The sequence below is a fragment of the Tiliqua scincoides genome, chromosome 2 (genome assembly GCF_035046505.1).
Source record: "Tiliqua scincoides isolate rTilSci1 chromosome 2, rTilSci1.hap2, whole genome shotgun sequence".
Taxonomy (NCBI): domain Eukaryota; kingdom Metazoa; phylum Chordata; class Lepidosauria; order Squamata; family Scincidae; genus Tiliqua; species Tiliqua scincoides.
Window position 1 is genome coordinate 14106606 of NC_089822.1, and position 18412 is coordinate 14125017.

Genomic DNA, 18412 nt, shown 5'->3' on the forward strand with positions numbered 1-18412 from the left:
AAAGTGGGTCCCGGTGCTAAACGTTCGGGAACCACTGGGATAGATAAAAACACAAAATTTAAGATAATTAAGTTGGGGTATAAAGAAATCAAGGTTACCACTGGAATCAGTGCTTCTGAATTGCATAAGAAACATTACAAATTCAACAAACAATTTTTGTGTTACAGTGTAAAAACGTATGGCAAGCCACAAGCTGTTGTCTGAGATAAAGTCAAACACTATTAAGAAAGTACATGCTATGTATTGCTCACAGCACCTTCTTTAAGGTAGCAGCACAATGAGCCGAAGCTCACTTAACTGTTCTTTCAAATTACCATGCAAATAAAGCACAAGTGAAAGGAGGGTCCCAACCACTTTTTCAAGTGTTAGGGATAAGCAGTGGCTACTGACCCATCCAAGAAGATTTTCTGCATTTGTAAAGTGCCGTCATCTTGTTCTTTGGGCAAAGCAGACATTTTAAGAAGAGCAGCACCGTTATGGCAAGACCAACACCAAATCTGCAACACAGATTTACAGATAAGCAGTCAGTTGTACTTGAGACACATTTGTTACAATATTGCACCATGCTGCAAAATGTTAAGAGTAACTATGCATTGCTGTATGGTGTCATGGTTGTTGCAATGCCATCTCTGGATGCTCAGTGATACTGTCACACATCATTGCCAAACTTCTGGGTTGCCAAGCTCTGTGCTGCACAGAGCTCTGCTTCAAGCTGCGTAGCTGTACAGCTTAGCAGGAACCCTGTTATCATCAGTATGCAGATGGAAACTCCACAAAAGTCAGATGATCCCAGAACAGAATCCAGTGGCAGGCTGCAGACCAAAAGCCAGGACACCCATATGATGTCACCCTAACACCTTCTGGAATGTGAAGGATCAAACTCAAACTCAGACAGACCTTTATTGGCATATAATACAGATACAACAGCAGCAACAGACATGGACCTGAGGTAATTAATATTGATAGAAAGGCTATATGATGATCAAGGAGCTTCAGAATATTTACTTCATAAAGATATACTGCCAGTTAGGTGTTATCTCTTAATTCTTTTTGACACCATTTGCTGTAAATAAACCACCACCCTCTCAGTTACATTGCTGGAAACATCACTCAACAAATGCTGTATTTTACCATCATCAGGATATTTCTATGTGAAGGATCAGAACCACAGCTGAACCAACCTGGCCAACCAGCCAAGAAGGACACAATGGTTTATTGTATTAAGCCCCTGAGAAGTCCAGCAGGTCAACAGGGAAGCACTCGCCTGTCAAGTCCTCAGTACAGATCATCCATCAGGGCAACCAAGTACTGCTGCTGACCTGAAGCTTGGCCTAAAGCCAGACTGAAAGGGGTACAGATAATTAGTTTCATTCAGGCCACTAGATGTATTCGACTGGCTGAAACACAATGGCTTACTGAAGTATCTCTAGTAAGTAAGCCGTGGTTGGTCTTCAAAAGCAGAGCTGGAAACGCAGTTCAAAACAGGATTTCCAGTTCTTGTTTTGAAGATGAACACAGCTATAGACAAACGAGAAAGTGAGGTGGGGAGGGGATCTGAGCATGCACAAGGAGAAAGTGGCATGGGAGATCAAGGCTTGTTTACAGTCCTTCAAACCATGGATAAAATGAACCAATGCGCTTTACTTAGATTGTCTCCTACAGTATATAACCTCTATTCTGTAATTGCACCAAACTGATATATTACTCACATGCTTTACAAACTGTTGTCAAAATCTAAATGCACCTTCTGAAAAAAATCAGTATATCTTGATTACAGGTAAAACTCAGCAGTTGACTTCTACTCACTGGAATTCCTCTTCCTTGATACTGTAAAATGCTCTCTTCAGAGACAGCCATGGGAACTATGAAGTATGTTGGCAACCTACAAAGCAGAGGAGTTTGCAATGAAAAACCAAGCATAATTTGCATTGGTATGATTCCAAAGGTCCAGGGATCTTTGGATTTTAAACAGATTTTCACCCTCAGTATACTAGTTCCTCTCCAGTCTCAGCAGTGTGACTTTTCATACGTATATGTACAGGGTGACCCAAAAGTAGGTGAACAGTAAATGATAACATTTATTCCACCTACTGTCCACCTACTTTTGGGTCACCCTGTATAATTTTAAAAGATGGGAAAATGTTGCACTTTCATCTACTTTACTTTAGAAAAACCACAGTGGAGAGATGCATATTACGGTGCTAGAGTGAACACAGTATTCAAAGAACTATAGTAGATTTATGAAATAGCAGGGCACTGATGCAGAGCAAGACAGAAATTCCATTTGCTACTTCTGAAAACTATTTTCAACATTCTGGAATGTTTTGCCTGCACAATGAAGAGACACTAGAAATAACACAGGACCAATTCAACACCAGCATGCCCAAGAATTCTGATTAGTAGCGAATAGCTATTCTTTACACACACACACACACACACACACACCCCTCAGCAAATTTGCAGTGAACAAACAGCAGATGTGCTTAACCCTTTCCCAGTTTTTTCTCTGCAACCAATTCTGCCTCTGCTCCTCCCCCCACTAGGTACATGTTTGTCTGCAAGAAAAAGTTAAATATCCCTTGCAAACTGTGCTTCCATTTCTCTCTAGTAGAAAAGCAGCATCTGGGGTTTCTAGACACTTGCCACCAAAAGAATACTGTAACCAAGCTGAACTTGACAGGTATTGTGTCTCTCATGAACATTTAAATTCTATACAATCCCATCCCTGCCTTTATACAAGTGAACAATTGACCTACAGAAGCATTATGTAGGCAAGTACATAGTATATTCAACTAGAAAAGGGATATAAGGGACTGCATAAAATATCCAGGAACATAAAATATCCATTAAAAAAACTCAGCTTAGGAAACGAAAGTATAGACTAATAGCAACAAATTTTAAACAAGACTGGAAGCAATGAGCTAAAAACTAGGCTTCTGTGGTGAGGCTACAGCTCAATGTCAAAAGCTTTCCCAAAGATAGCTCTTGTTTTCAAACTATCTCTCAATACACTAAAGGAGCATTTAGTCTACTGGCAAAAAAAACAAACAAAAAACTACTGTTTCCTTTACACATCAAGGTAAAACGTTCTAATAAATCATATATGAACTTTTGCTTTTTATGGATATTGTTTTGTATATGAATTGGTAGTTTGTATTTCAAGAATACTGAAATACTACTGTATTTCAGAAAAAAATTGTAACTTTGGAAATGATTTATGCAGGCTTCTGTGCAAACAGTCTACCAGGGCAAAACTGTCAATTGATTTTGAAAAAATTAAGCCAAATCATAAGATTTCTACTCTAATTTGTTTTGTTCACAAACAGGAGCCAAATATATAGATTTCTATAACAACATCTAGTATAGCGATGGCGAGCCTTTTGGGTTTGGCATGTCAAATTTCGAAAATGACTAACTTGACTCTACTGGTGCGTCACAAATGCCCCAAACAAAAGAGAAACAATTCTTTAAATATTTTTTAAAAACACAGTTCAAACATGTGTGCTTCTATTATAAAAAGAAACATCAAATAGCTACAGAAATGAAATATGAATAAAACAGACTCAGTTGGGTGTTACTGAACACTGGCATGTCAGCTTTGACATGCATGTAATAGGTTTACCACACTGCTCCAGTAATTAACTATTTTTACTATCAAAGTGATACAGGAACACATTCTTACTTTTTAGAGACTTTGTAGCTTTCGTTGACACTCACAGCTTTGAATTTCAGATTTCCTTTAGTCCGTTCCAACTCTTGGCGCCAGTCCTTAATCGAATCAAACATCACCATTTGATTCTTTAATTCTGTTAAAGGAAACTTGTTAGATAAGAATCATTTTCTTGAAGAAGTATCAAGGCCATGCATTTGAAATAAGCTTTCTAGTGGATCTATCCTTCTAAGATTACCTACATGAAATTCTGCTATCTAAAGGCCGGAATTAGCATTCCAAGAGGTATGCACAAAATATTATGTGGGAAGTTGTCCAATAGAGGAAAAAGGTTTGGCTGTCATTAGAATCCTAACAGATGAGTCCTTCTATCCAAACACAAGCATTGTTACCACCAATATGGCAGCTGCTTACTGCCCTGGTCCCAGGGACAGGTAGTGATATCTACTGATGTTGTGTTGGTTCCCATCCCAGCCCCTTTCTGAATACTAGCCTTGGGTTCAACTGAAAAAGGAATCATTTCCAATGCAGGAACACTGGTGTTTGTCTAGTCCATTTATATGCACTCCAAAAATCCAGGTCAGCCAATCAATCAGTTTCTTCCCCTGCTCCAGCTCTTTTGCATTCTCTCGGCTTCAGAGTTGAATAACTCTCAGGCAGCAGCAGAAACCTTAGTGTGTGCAAGTGCAATTTGTATATCGTTCTTCGATACACACACACAAAAAACTAGTATTGTCCTGGATTGATGAAGTCAAATGGACTAGTTGCCACCACTCATTTGCCAATCGATTCTTTCCAAGGGCCCTGTGAAATGGATAGGTAAATGCATGGCAGGAGGAGAAACAAGAGTGAATCACTGAGTAAAACTAAAGAAGTTGTGTGCATGCACACATGGACTGGAGTCAGAGAAAAGACAATGAAGGGGGAGGGGAACAACCACCTGGGTGGATTAAGTTTTTGAATAGAAATGTGGTTCTCACCTCTAATACCCATCATAGTTGAGGGCAAAATGTTAGGAAATGAAAGTTTTCATAAGACTATGGCCAATAAGGCCAAACAGTTCTTATCGCAACACTAAAAATGTTATTTTTTGCTTACACAAAATCTCAAGGGATTTCAAAGACTAAGAGCACAATCCTAACCAACTTTCCAGCACTGACATAGCTGCACCAATGTGGTGTGCACTGCATCCGGCAGTGGGGAGGCAGTCAAGGGTGCCTCCTCAAGGTAAGGGATGTTTGTTCCCTTATCTTGGGGCTGCATTGCAGCTAGGCCACTGCTGGAAAGTCGGTTAGGACAGCGCCCTAACAAATGTATTCCATGTAAGTTTTTAGGAACTAAAGTTTATTTCTATCAGATGCACCCTAACAACAGTACTGAAGATTTCACTTCATACACCTGATGACATGAACTGCAGTTCCTAAAAACTGACTGTTACAATCCATTTGTTAGTCTTTGAAGTGCCTCAAGATGCATCAGCTTTGGGTGTACACTCTCTCTATACAGGCAAAACAAAGTAGTGACACGTACAATTTAAAGGAGAAGGTGTAGTTAAAACCGGATTTTAGGAGGCAGGTGTTTGGCTCACCTAAATGCAACAAACAGGAGTGGATTTGGTATTTGTGACAACTTTGCACATGCTTTGGATTCTGTGCTATGCAGTCTCCAATTGTCCTTTGACTAGAAACTCTTGGCCTCAAAGTCTCCGATATGCAAGTTTATTTTCCAGAATGTCTTCGCACTTAATTCCTTGAAATATGCTAAGTGTGTGTGTGTGTGTGTGTGTGTGCGTGCGTGCGCGAAGATTAAAGTGCAACTCACTTGGTATTGGCTTATATTATGGACACGGCTTATATGCACAAAGAATAGCTGTACATCTAGCTAAGTTTTTCTATGGGTTCCTCCCCCTACCATTTGACTCTCTCCATATACATAAGCTCCACCTAAATCAAGGGCTAGAAGTCAAAGGGGGTCCAGCTGAACAGCTGATGATCACTGTGGCAAATCTTCCTTGCTACTTGGCAAGAGAATACAGATGACCAAGACACTACGTTGCTAAAGTTTACAGCAGGGTTGCTGAAATTCAGGAGGTCAGGGTCTTTTGTACACCTACATCTATCAGGCAGAATTAAAAGCAAGCTGTTGGAACACACAATAGATATTCCATGATTCTTAATCATACTGTATTATGAAATAGCAAGACACATTGCATATGCTTACCTGAACAATTTGGTGCCGCTGTTGCATAAGAGAACAGAAACAAGCGTTTAAATAGCTTAGGAGTCTGTGTTTGATGAACTATGCCACTGACGATCTAAGAAAGGATTGATAAATACATTCATAAGCCAGGAGACAGACTGGCTGGAAGAGTTTAACTAGAAGCATCGCAAGGCTGGCACCCATTCTGCCATCTATGTTAGGTCACATGTTATCTTTGAAATGGCAGGTGTAGCCTAAACTTCTACGCAGTTTTGAAACTCTCTTTATGTCCTCTCCTTGTCACCCCTTCATCAGAATGAGCAGCTTCTCATGGACAGACTGTAGGAATACTAGTGGTAAATTTGGAAGTGTAGGGGCTTGTCATGACACCTATCCAGCCTTGTCCTATTAATACTATACAACACAAAATCAACTTTAAATTTCTTCATTAGTGTTTTCATCTGCCACTTTTTTCTACTTTGGATTTTATTGTACTTCAATTTCAAGATCTAGTCCATTTTATCTCAAACTCTTGGGGACAGTTGCAAAAGTTTAAAACAAATGGTCCCAGATAAATATACAAGATATATTAGTGTGGTAGCCTAGGCATATTTTCTTAGGAGTAACCCCACTGTGTTCAACAGGACTTATTCCCAGATAAATTTGCACAGTACTACAGCCTTAATGTAATATACTGACTTGCAGGCATAGATGACAGTCTAGAGACCAGTGATTTTCAACCAGTGTGCTGTGGCACACTGGTGTGCTGCAAAATGTCCACAAGTGTACTGGGGAGTTTGAGGAAGAGTTGTTTATTAATAGGGCCTGTAGAGGATGTGAGCCCCCCACCAGCATTGTGGTGTGCCTTGTCAATTGTAAAAAAATTGACGATGTGCCTTGACGATTTTAGCGCTTTGTCAGTGCAATGCGAGATGAAAGTGTTGAAAATCACTGGTCTAGACCAGGGGAATCCAAACATTTCAGTACGAGGGCCACATCATGTATTTTACACTTCTTGTGAACTGAAAAAATCAGGTTTACAAATGAATGAATGAAATTTAAATGAATGAATGTTTTATTTGGATTTTTTGTAATCAGCATATGATATGATTCATAACAAAAAATATATTACCATTATAAAGAAACAAAGCCATGCTTAAACGGAGAAATTATATATAATGAGTAATAACATCAAACATTAGCAAATGCTTTGACAAAAAACAAGTTGCTGCGGACCAGATAAAATCTTATGGCCCCTGGGTCATAGTTTGGCGATCCCTGGTCTAGGCATTTAACATGTGCCCCTGAGCAAATTCTCAGTTTGCCACTTGATGCTTCTTTTTAGCTAGGAAAAAATTTAATCTGAGCACTCCTGCTGGTGTCATCAGTGCTCCTTCTGTAAAAGACGTGCCAGAGCTCTGCTACCCTTCAGCAACACATCTACTTAGGTGAGTGAGCAGTTCCAAAGAGGGTGTTTTTAAACTAAAAATTGATAGGATTCTGCTCATATTTGTCCCCCTTGCATAGCTCTGCTGCTTTCAGGTGTAAGTCCCCATGCTGTCCTATAATTTATTTCCAGTTCCATTGGTCTTCACTGACCAGTTCAAGTCACAACACACCTGCATGCCTGTAGCAATAGAAAATTCCACTGTTATGTCTATTACTAGACTAGGGCTTCTCAACTGATCTTTGTGAATACCACTTCTCTGTGGATACTCTGCCTCCAAGGGCAGAGGTGCATAGAAATGGGCAGCGTGCAATAGCTTCCAAGGCAGGAGAAAAGCCTCTCCAGTTGCTGCTGTCTCCTAGTCTCTCCTTCAACCTACACTCATTTTCTCCTGATTCAATCTGCATCTCCTTTGGAGGGATGGGTCTACATTGCAACACAACGGCTCTTTTTTTCTGGAATGCTGCTATACCAGCTATTTTCACTTCTGGTAGAGTTAGGCCAGGCAATGTAACATTATAATCAGTGACAGCCCTTCACTCACACCTAAAATAATCTTCAGGGACAAGCACCACCTGCCAAACTGTGAGGTAACACCAGTTGCATTCATACCACTGGATGAAAACCAATGCACTATACCAAAAGAAAGTCCGGAATTCTGCTTCTGTACTTCACTGATGTTTTAAATGAAGCCATAGCCAACCCAAGGTTTGATAGGTAGGAACTTGTGGCAAACTAGCACATTGCTTTTGGACGATCATACCAATTGCTTCACATCCTGGTTCACAGGTAAGATGTCCAGACCAGGCACACTATAGGTTCTGCAAACTAGAAAGTAGAATTGGCCCAAGTCTGCAATATGAGCCTTATGGCTCAAAGTAAGGAAGGCAGTGAAACAGTTTGTCCATGTGTCAACTCATGGAACAGCAGCTGTCATAAGTGTGGACGCAGCCAATGCAGAGCAAGGCAGCAAAGAAAGCTGACTATTTACTCACAATACTTGCTTCTGCCTTCAAGAGAAACACTATGATTGATCCCCACCCGTAACACACTGTACATTCTGCTGAAAATGGTAGTACAGGGAACAGTAGACTTCACACCAAACTCCTCTTCAGGAGACTGATGTGTGAATGGGCTCAAGTTGAACCCCAAAGAAATCAAATACTAACTGTATACCACTGTCGCAAACTTAGGGGCGTTTGGGGTGCTCAGAGTTCTTGGTTCTTGAACGATAAAGCCCTCAAGGCCCCCCTGTCCAGTAGTACTGCCACCACTCTGTATGTGCCGGTGCCTCAGTCTAGGGACACTGAGACCCTCTAGGCTTAATTCTATCCCTTGCAGGCACTGAGCGCTTTCTCCAATTAAAGCTTCAGTCCTCAAGTTACTAGACCTCAATGAGTACTCGGTAGCTTGCTGAACGGCTAGGCAGGATTCTGAACCTTTGTCCCCAACAGACAATGAAACAACTTGGTAAAAGAGATTTTAGTTTATTAAGTACATGAGGTTACATAAGGCAGAGGCATGAACATGAACAATTACAAATGCTAGATGCATGAACATCTAGGAAACATATCAGCAATAATAAAGTTAGCTGGCTATCTCTATTAATACCTATCTCTCACCTGGGTCAGCTTCTCTTGTAGATCTTTTAGCTCCAGGCTACCTGTGAGGCCAGATGCCCATGGTGGACAATGGAGCTCACTGCGTGCAAGATGTTGCACCCAAAAACTCTGCCCAAGAAGGAGCACGCACACCCCTTGGGGCACTCATTCTTATACTTCTTATGCTAAGAGTGCTGAGGTGACTTCACACTTATTTAGACTGTCCAATCAGAAACTTTTGAGGACAGAACCTTCTCGGAGTGGGTCTGGTTGCTAGCCCTCTTAGTTCTTACCCCTCCCAACTGGAGATCCACAGCTGCACCATCAGCTTGATAAGGTGCCTTTCTGTCTGCAGAGGTGCTAACATTCCAATGGGTTGTAATTCTTGTTGCCTGTCCTTTCTGGACAGCAAAGGAGAGACAACAATCTGTTTGTTTGTTTACTCACATTCTTGCAGCTAGGAACTGCGAGCCACTTCTCCGTTACTGACTTAGTTTGGTTCAGGCTTCACATGCTAACCAAGGCCTAATATGTACATATCCATGACAGCCACATTACACTGTAGTAACAGCAATAAGATGGAAAAAAAATTCTTGCTGAAGTATTCTTCCATAATATGCACATTTGAGAGGGAAGTACTTTTCCACAAGCTGTACAGCTTGCACTCAGCATCCAGTGCGGAGGCACAACACTTCGGCCCAGAATATCTGATTTTAACAAGTCCCATGATTTTTACAAATCCAATTATTATTATTATTTACTTTATTTATACCCTGCCTTACTCCCAGAAGGAACCCAAGGTGGCTTACAACAATGATTAAAAGCATAAATTAAAAACAATTTAAAAAATAAGATAAAACATATTAATAAACAGATATCTTAAAAACAGCAATCAGATGAAAAGTGTAAAAGAGAAAACAGCGGCATATAAAAAGGACCCAGGTTTATAACCAGATGTTAAAAAGGCCAAGAACTCAGAAGGCTTGTCTAAAAAGAATGTCCAGGTCTCGCCGGAAAGTTTCAAGAGAGGGAGCAGTTCGTAAATCAAGGGGGACGGAATTCAAAGTGTTGGTGCCACTACTGAGAAGGCCCTATTTCTTGCCGCTGCCCCATGTACCTCCCTGGGTGGCAGCACTTGTAAAAAGGACTTCTCTGATGAACTAAGAGGATGGAGCTGCATTGTATGGGAGTTGGCGATCTCTAAGATACCCTGACCCAGAACAGTACAGGGCTTTAAAGGTCAAAACCAGCACCTTGAATTGGGCCCAGAAACGAATGGGCAGCCAGTGTAGCCACTGGAGAAGCAGTCCAACAGAGTCAAACAGCCTACCTCCAGTAACCACATTGGCCGTCACATTCTGCACTAATTGCAGTTTCCGAACCGTCTTCAAGGGCAGCCCCAGTACACAATAATAGTACACAAAATATGACATCAACAACTGAAGTTTAGAATAATTTCTTCTCCCAGTAGTAATCTGCTATGGAACATCCCCATGTTCAGAAAATTTGACAACAGAGCTTAGGGGACACCTCAAACTCAGTTTCTCATGTTTGCTGAGTGCTTTCCACTCTCACATTCCCCATTAACAATGGAGAATTGGCAAATGGTGTGATCATCCTCACTAGAGCTCACTCACTCACCCCTACAAATGCCAACCCCCTCCCATTTTTTCCCCTCTCAGTTGGGCTTACATCCAGTTTGAGCAGAGAAACAGGCGTAGGAGGAGGAAAAGAGAAATTAAACAAACATTTTTGAGGGCATTTCCCACAGAATCATTAAGCAACCCTTCCCCTTACTAATGTCTCCTGCAAATGTTGTTTGCTGTCCCCAGCTTAGCACTGTATGAAAAAAAGGCACCCCATCTTTCATCAACAGTCTGTTCCTCCTGTTCCTCAGGCAAAAGGACATTAGACACCCCATTCATAAAAGATCATTCCTGAATGAAGTGGCTGTATTTTTAAAATGTTTTTATTGCACTTTTCTTTATGATTTTTGCTATTTTGACTTTATTTTGTTCCAATTTTTGCATTTTACTGTTTCTTTGTATGCTACCTTGAGCTCTACATTTGGAGAGAAAGGAGAGATATCATTTAAAGAACAATATTTTTGTAAAAAAGGGAAAAACAAGACTACAATTACCCTTTTTACTTCTTCTTCCTTGGTGTACCTCAAACAGAAATGAAACACTCTAAGATCTTTGCAGTAGATTATCATTTTCTCTGGATATTTTCTCAGTTGACCATATATAGATTTCTTTTTCTCATCATAAACTACAAAAAAAATAAATAAATAAAGTTGTTCAGCATCTTTTCAGGCAACCAGTATCTTACACATCACATGAATCTGAACAGAGAAATCTACCAACCTCCAGTTATTCTTGTCCCAATAATTCAAGTGAGAATTATAGTGACTGTAGATGCAGCCAAAAAGATCCCACCCCAAAGCCTCATATAAACCATGCCAACTTTCATGCTTTTATACTTTTAAGCAACCTTGCACGATACAATTTGAGGATTTCCCCCACATCTTGTTCCAAAGCAAGTCTTTCCAGGATCTAAATCTGTAGATTCAGATATACTAACAAGGCTGGGAAGACATCATTTGATTTCTTTCATGCCTCAGGCTGGTTACCAGTTTCAGTGCGGAGGAAGGAACAGTATGAAGCACTTATTCCAACATGGTAACCTTTACCATGTATGAAAATTAAAAGTCTGTTACCTAATACCATTGTAGATTAGGATCAAGTGAAACAACGCTTTAGTGATCATTAAGTTGCAACAAGTTAGCCAACCTACCTCCATAAAGTTGGTCTACGCATTGAAGAGTGATGTCATTTTCCCCAATAATTTTATTCTGAAATTGTGGCTCCTGAAAGAAGACATGCCTCTTACCAGAAGTTCTTTTAATAAGCACTTAAACATGACTCTTTATTCACTACATCTGTATTGGGTATTATGCAAAATTTATTCAATAAATCTACTTCTTTTAGTTTGCAGAACTAACCAGCAAATTGGGCAGATAAAATCAATAAAACTAAATATTGAGGATGAACTATATTGAGGATGAAATAATGCTTTTCCAACTTTCAGAGCTCCAATTTGTGACATTGTCTCCTATAAGCACTCTCTAAGAAAGAACCTGACCTGCCTGGAGTTTAGTCTTGTATTTGTGAACATTACTTTTATTGCCAACTGAACTTTTTGCCATTACATTAATTTTACCTGTATGGTGGTTTTATACTGCTGCAATTGTCTTTTCTTTGAGTGTTAATTTTATAGTGGTTTTATTGTGAACTGCATTCTGCAGATTTTAATTAAACACATTAAAAAGTCTCTACAGGCTTGAATAATATGAATGTTCTGAAGACAACTAATGGATCTAGTTGTGCTTCAGGACTGACATTTCAAGGTGTTTGGAAAAAAACAGTTGATTAGGCCTCATCTTTACTGCCAACATAGTTAGTAGGCAACCTTCAGTCTCAAAAGACTATGGTATCGCGCTCTGAAAGGTGGTTCTGGAACAGCGTCTAGTGTGGCTGAAAAGGCCAATTCAGGAGTGACAATCCCTTCCACACTGGGAGCAAGTGCAGTCTGTCCCTGGTCTGTCTCCCTGGCTATGGGCCTTCTTTCTTTGCCTCTTTGCCTCAGACTGTTGGCCAAGTGTCTCTTCAAACTGGGAAAGGACATGCTGCACAGCCTGCCTCCATGCCAGGGTTTCCCACTTGTTGAGGTCCACTCCTAAGGCCTTCAGATCCCTCTTGCAGATGTCCTTGTATCGCAACTGCCAACTGCCAACATATGGTTTCTGCAAGCATCAATGTGACCAACTACCAGAAGAAAGCAGAAGGCATCTTCACCATCAATCCAAGTCCACCTTCTGGTTGCCATGAACCATAAGAGATTGCATTGCATACCACCCCACCCTCCCACTGCCATCTACCCCTATTTTAATTGTGAGCAGCTTTGGGAGCCAATCTTTGAAAAAGTAAGACATAAGTGCGTGTTCCCTCTATTACAGTCTCCATTCAAAATGGAACAGAATAACGCTTTGCAAGGAATTCTGTTATAAATATGCAGCCCCATGCTACCGATGTTTATAAGTAGGTCCCCAGTGCCCAATGAGGATTGGCTGCAGACAAAAATGGGAAGGTTGCAGTTTCAGTTCATTCTGTGTTTGGCAATTGGTTCATTTATTTGCAACATTTTGCTTAAAACTAGTTTCAGGTTCCTAGCTACCTTAAGCTTATTGCCTCATCCACACCTCTACCCCATCACAAACCAGTGATTTGTGCAAATCCTGTTCATAATTTCAACACATGAGAGAGCTCAATTATTACACTGAGAGAGCCCAATTATAGTGGGGTCCAGAGAAACTGCTTTCGGAGGCCGCATGTGGTCCACTGGTCTTATGTTTACATCCCTGTCCTAATAAATAAAAGCTTAGCTGAGAGTGGAGCTCCTTGGACAAAATGCAAAACTATCCTCTTGGAGCGACTGTAGTGAATAGGAAAGCTTAATTTTGACAATCACCTTAACTCATTTCAACTAGTTATAACACAGCTGACCAACTCAATACCCTTTGTCAAGATTCTATCCATAAGGATAATGTTCACTACACAGCTCAGCAGCATAGAGATGAAATACCCAGTCACTAAGTAACGGATATGCTCACAAGATGAAAAAAAGTTTATTTCTTACATCATCAAAAGTAGATTCATCACCAAGGAACGAAATCTTGAAGTTCGTGCAAATAAGTTTCCCGCAAGTGCCACGATTTGATCCATCATCTTGTACATATTTCAAAACCATGTTTGCTTCACAAAGCAGCAGCTCACCTAATTGAAGTTAACATTATTACACAGTGTAGTTCAGTGAAAAATGGAGGTTCTTGCATTCAGAGCCTTAAGTGCTTTCATTAGTTACATTTAACAGTAGATGCAAAAACATACAGAATAGCTACACAAGGATTCAAAATAGGCCTTTGTTACTGATATTATTAAAAGAATTAGTGCTACTTTTATTAAACAAAAAGATTTTTGTTTCTTATTAAACAAAAAGATTTTTGTTTCCTAGATTTCCTAGTGGTATTAAAATTAAATTTCAGAATTAAACCCCTTGGCACAATTAACCTTGGTCTAAAAGCAAGTACAAAATATATTCTAAGAAGGCTCTTCACAATTTATCTACTCCAGCCATTCTCAATGGAAGCCATATGGCCCCCTCGGGTGCTGTAGCACATTTCAAGGGGGTCACAAACTGAAAAACAAAAATAAATATTTCATGTTTATCTGTTTATGTTGTAACTTTGTTTGATAGGAGCCCCGTAACCCAAGAAGAGTTCTTAGAAGGAGCAAAAAAACATAATGAATGGCTGAATTCTGGACTAGAACTGTACCTCTCATTTACCAAGTACAATACTATCTGCCCTCTAGAAGCAGCAGCAAGGATGTCAAAAAGCAGTTAATTCACACTTGTCCAAGGCTCGCTGCCTCTCATAAATGCAACACTAAGCAACATAAGACACAGCAACCACAACATACAATGCTCTAAATCAGTAAATCTCAAATATTGGGACCCACTTTTAATAATGACAATCTGTCCAGGAAGTGATATGGATGGAAGTGACATCATCAAGCCAAGTAAAATAAATTATAAATAATTAAAATCAAAAAATTAAATGAGAAGCCAGCCCTGTTTAAGTGAATTTTCTTTGTAGCCTGTCTGGAATAACAACTCCCCCCCCCCCCAATACACAAAATCAGTAAGATTTTCATTCCTGCCCAGTGCCCAGTTCAATTTAAGTTCTTTTATTTAAACCATATCACTATCAGGACCCACCTAGCTTTACAAGTCTAAAAAGAAAAAAATTCACTGGTGCAAGTCTCTATTTTATTCTTTTTATGGCGGACACTGCCTTCTGGAGGATTTGTTGAGCTCCACTTTTATCAAAACAGGACCATTCTGGTGGCCTTGCATTCCTCTTTGCCTGCCCTGATCACAAGCCAAGGCACATTTGCTTACTCACAAGTAAATGCAACAACGTAGCTTAGTTTCTATAAATCTCAAGACATCTGTCAGCTTGGAGGGAGGGACCTTCTCGAGTGTTTTTGGGGGGCTACATTCATTCGATTGGGACCATTATGGTGTCATTGAATTCTCTCAGCCTGCCCTTTCCAATGGACTAAAGCAAGTTTGCCTACTCACAAGTAAACATGCAACATGGCTCAGTTTTACTTCCCATAGGGCTCCATGCATTTGCCTTCTCAGCTATCAGCTTATCAGTTAAAGCTTCACAATCCACCAACGATCAGATTACAACCCACCAAGTGGGTCGCAACCCACAGTTTGAGAAATCATGCTCTAAACCAGTGTTTCTCAAACTGTGGGTCAGGACCCACTCAGTAGGTCGCGAGCCAATTTCAGGTGGGTCCCCATCCATTTCAATATTTTATTTTTAATATATTACACTTGATGCTGCCATGATATGTGACTGCATTTGGGGAAATATTACAGAACTATACTTTTAACAAGCTACTATGTATATTTTTTAACAATGACAGTAAATGGTACTGACTCCTGGGTAAGTGTGGGTAGGATTGCAGCCTAGGATTGCTAACAGTTTCCTGCTTGATGATGTAACTTCTGATCATGACATCACTTCCAGTGGATCCTGACAGATTCTCATTCTAAAGAAGTGGGTCCCGGTGCTAAATGTGTGAGAACCACTGCTCTAAACGATTTTCTTAACTTACCTGGTAACAAGTGAGGATCCAATTCTTTTTCTATGGGTTCTTTTAAGTGTACCTCCTAAACAATGAAAGCAACATTTACATTTTTCACATAAATGTAATAGAGCTCTGTGTTCCAAGTAATGAAAGCATGCTTTAAAATATTTTATTACTTTAGCAGGTTCAAAGTTTTATATACTAGGCAAAAAATAAAGCTCTAATAATAATATAATAATAATATACAGTATTTGTATACCGCCTTTCTTGGTCTTTATTCAAGACTTTATTCAAGGCGGTTTACACAGGCAGGCTTATTAAATCCACGCAGGGATTTTTACAAATTGAAAGAAGGTTCTCTCTTTCAAGAACCACCACATTCAAGCTGTTACACTCCGATCTGGTTTAACATTCTGGCCTCCATCCTCCCACGCTCTGAGCAGATGGAACAGCTCAGCTGCAGCTTGCCAGCTGCTTCAAGGTCGCACGGTGCCGGTGGCCTCGAACTGGCGACCTTGTGGATGTTAATCTTCAGGCAAATGGAGGCTCTACCCTCTAGACCAGACCTCCTGCCCAGTTGTTAAAGTTGTTCTAGTTGTTAAAGTAATAGTATATAAAGTTATACAGTAACTTGAGATCCCAGCTAAGTAGGCGAACAGCCTAGTAAATATTTTTTGGACCTTATCTGAAAAATCACAAAAAAGCAATAATGTAAGCTGTTGTAAGTAAATAAAAAATAAATAAAAATGAGTTATGACTTGTACTATGAACTGTTAAATACAAGAATCTCAAAAAGCCACACAGTTATCTGGCTATTATCAACCATCTACCCATGTCAGCTCATCTTAAATTAATAAATTCTAAATTAAGTTCTAAATAAACTTCTTAAGGCCTTAAGACCTTTTTATTCAAAATGGCATTTGATATCCAACATGAGAGACTGACATTTAAATCAAATGTAATTAACTGCTTTTACATGATCCATTGTGGTATGTCTTGCTTTTATAGCTTTAATTGTTTTAAACTCTGTAAGTCACTTTGATTTCCCTCACCAGAACAAAGGCATGGTATAAAATCCTTTGAATAAAATATTTTAGTTTATCAAAATTTTTATTTAATTTTTATTATGTAGTATTGTAATTTTGATGTATACCACTTTGAGCATTTAAAAAAAGACAGAGAAGAAGCTTTTAAATAAAAAGGGACAGGGTTACACATTAGACAGTTCCTATATAACCAAATTAGTAGTAGTAGTAGTAGTAGTAGTAGTAGTAGTAGTAGTAGTAGTAATAATAACAACAACTTTATTTTTACCCCGCCTTTCTCCCCGAAGGGACTCAAGGCAGCTTACAACAGGTTAAAACAGATTAAAAACATAATTTAAAAACAGATAAAAGCATATTAACACATATCATAAAAACAGTAGTCAGATAAAAAGTAGTAAAAAGGTAAAAAGAGCATAGAGCAGCAAGTCATAAAAGAATCAGGCCTGTAAAAAATTAAAAGATGTTGAAAAGATGTTTAAAAGGCTGAGAACTCAGAAGGCTTGTTTAAACAGAAGGGTCTTCAGGCCTCCCCGAAAAGTCTCAAGAGCCATTCTTAAGTCAAGGGGAAGGGAATTCCATAGCATTGGTGCCACTACTGAGAAGGTCCTATTTCTAGCCGCCGCCCCATGTACTTCCCTAGGTGGTGGCACTTGTAAAAAGACCTTCTCTGATGACCTAAGAGGACGAGCCAGATTAGTACAGATAATGTATCAACAAAGTCATAAAGAATGCAGTCCATGCAACACTGAAGTCAAACGCAGGCCTCCTTCCAATTTCAGTGTGTATGGATTGCAGCTGTTTAAATAATTATCTAACAAATGCTAGTTTAGTGACCAGTGAGACTACATATCAAGAGCTAGACAGTTTAAATATTTCTCATGACCTTGTAATGAAAGGGTACACATGCAGATATGGGAATCTTCCAGTTTCCTCAGACATTAGGAAACCTAAAGAATTCCCAATAAGGTTTTTTTAATTTTTATTTTTTTAAAGCAAACTGTACTTGTCTATTGTGGAAGATGCAGCAGCTTCACATGGTCAAGATAGTTGCAAACCAATTCCTTCCTTCAAAGTCTGAGACTAAGATGGAATTAACGGGGTCATAAATATAACTTTTTTAACTTTTAAAAAGTTTAGAGGTTTGAATCTGCTCAGTTACCAACTGGGAGGGGAGAGAAGAGGCCTTCAGGTTCTGCTCAGGGGCTTCCCAGAAGCATCTGGCTGGACACTGACCACCACAGTGCTGGACTAGATGGCTCCTTGGTCTGATCCAGCAAGGTTCTTGCATCCCCTTATTGCAGCATTTCTCAAACTCCTACAAGGGCGTTGAGAAAGCTGTAAATCTTAGCGGAGGCGAGAGCCAGCAACGGTGCTGCAGCTATCAGTGTGGTGAAGGGAGCAAGGGGCTTTATACCTTACTTGGGGGGTCATGCTGGCCTCCAGGACAGTCATAGCCCCCTTTGCAGGTCCTCTCTGCTGCTGAAAATACTCAGATCAGAGCTATTTTCAGCAGCAGGGACACCGGCAAAGGGGGCTGAAACCCTCCTGGAAGCCAGCATGACCCCCAACCCAAGAAAGGTAAAAAGTCCTTGGTGCAATCAGGGCACTAATTTCTGAGACAATTTAAGGGGGAATGGCCTTCTTCCAATTCTCTTGGTTGGCCATGACCCATCAGTTCAAGAGCCACTGCCTTATTGCTCATAAAAGCTTAGTCTGTTGCAGCT

The 18412-nt window shown here is 39.9% G+C and overlaps 1 protein-coding gene across 1 annotated transcript in view; it reads right to left on the bottom strand.

The window, feature by feature from the left end:
* The window catches only part of MTMR12 (myotubularin related protein 12), a 49166-nt gene that overhangs the window by 17383 nt on the left and 13371 nt on the right, over positions 1-18412 (bottom strand). Inside the window, exons 2-9 of the mRNA XM_066616893.1 lie at positions 15670-15724; positions 13616-13752; positions 11714-11786; positions 11058-11188; positions 5891-5984; positions 3683-3806; positions 1807-1882; positions 391-497 (exon numbers count right to left, since the gene is read on the bottom strand). Coding sequence (XP_066472990.1) covers positions 391-497; positions 1807-1882; positions 3683-3806; positions 5891-5984; positions 11058-11188; positions 11714-11786; positions 13616-13752; positions 15670-15724 — 797 coding nt within the window. The remainder of the gene's footprint in view (positions 1-390; positions 498-1806; positions 1883-3682; positions 3807-5890; positions 5985-11057; positions 11189-11713; positions 11787-13615; positions 13753-15669; positions 15725-18412) is intronic.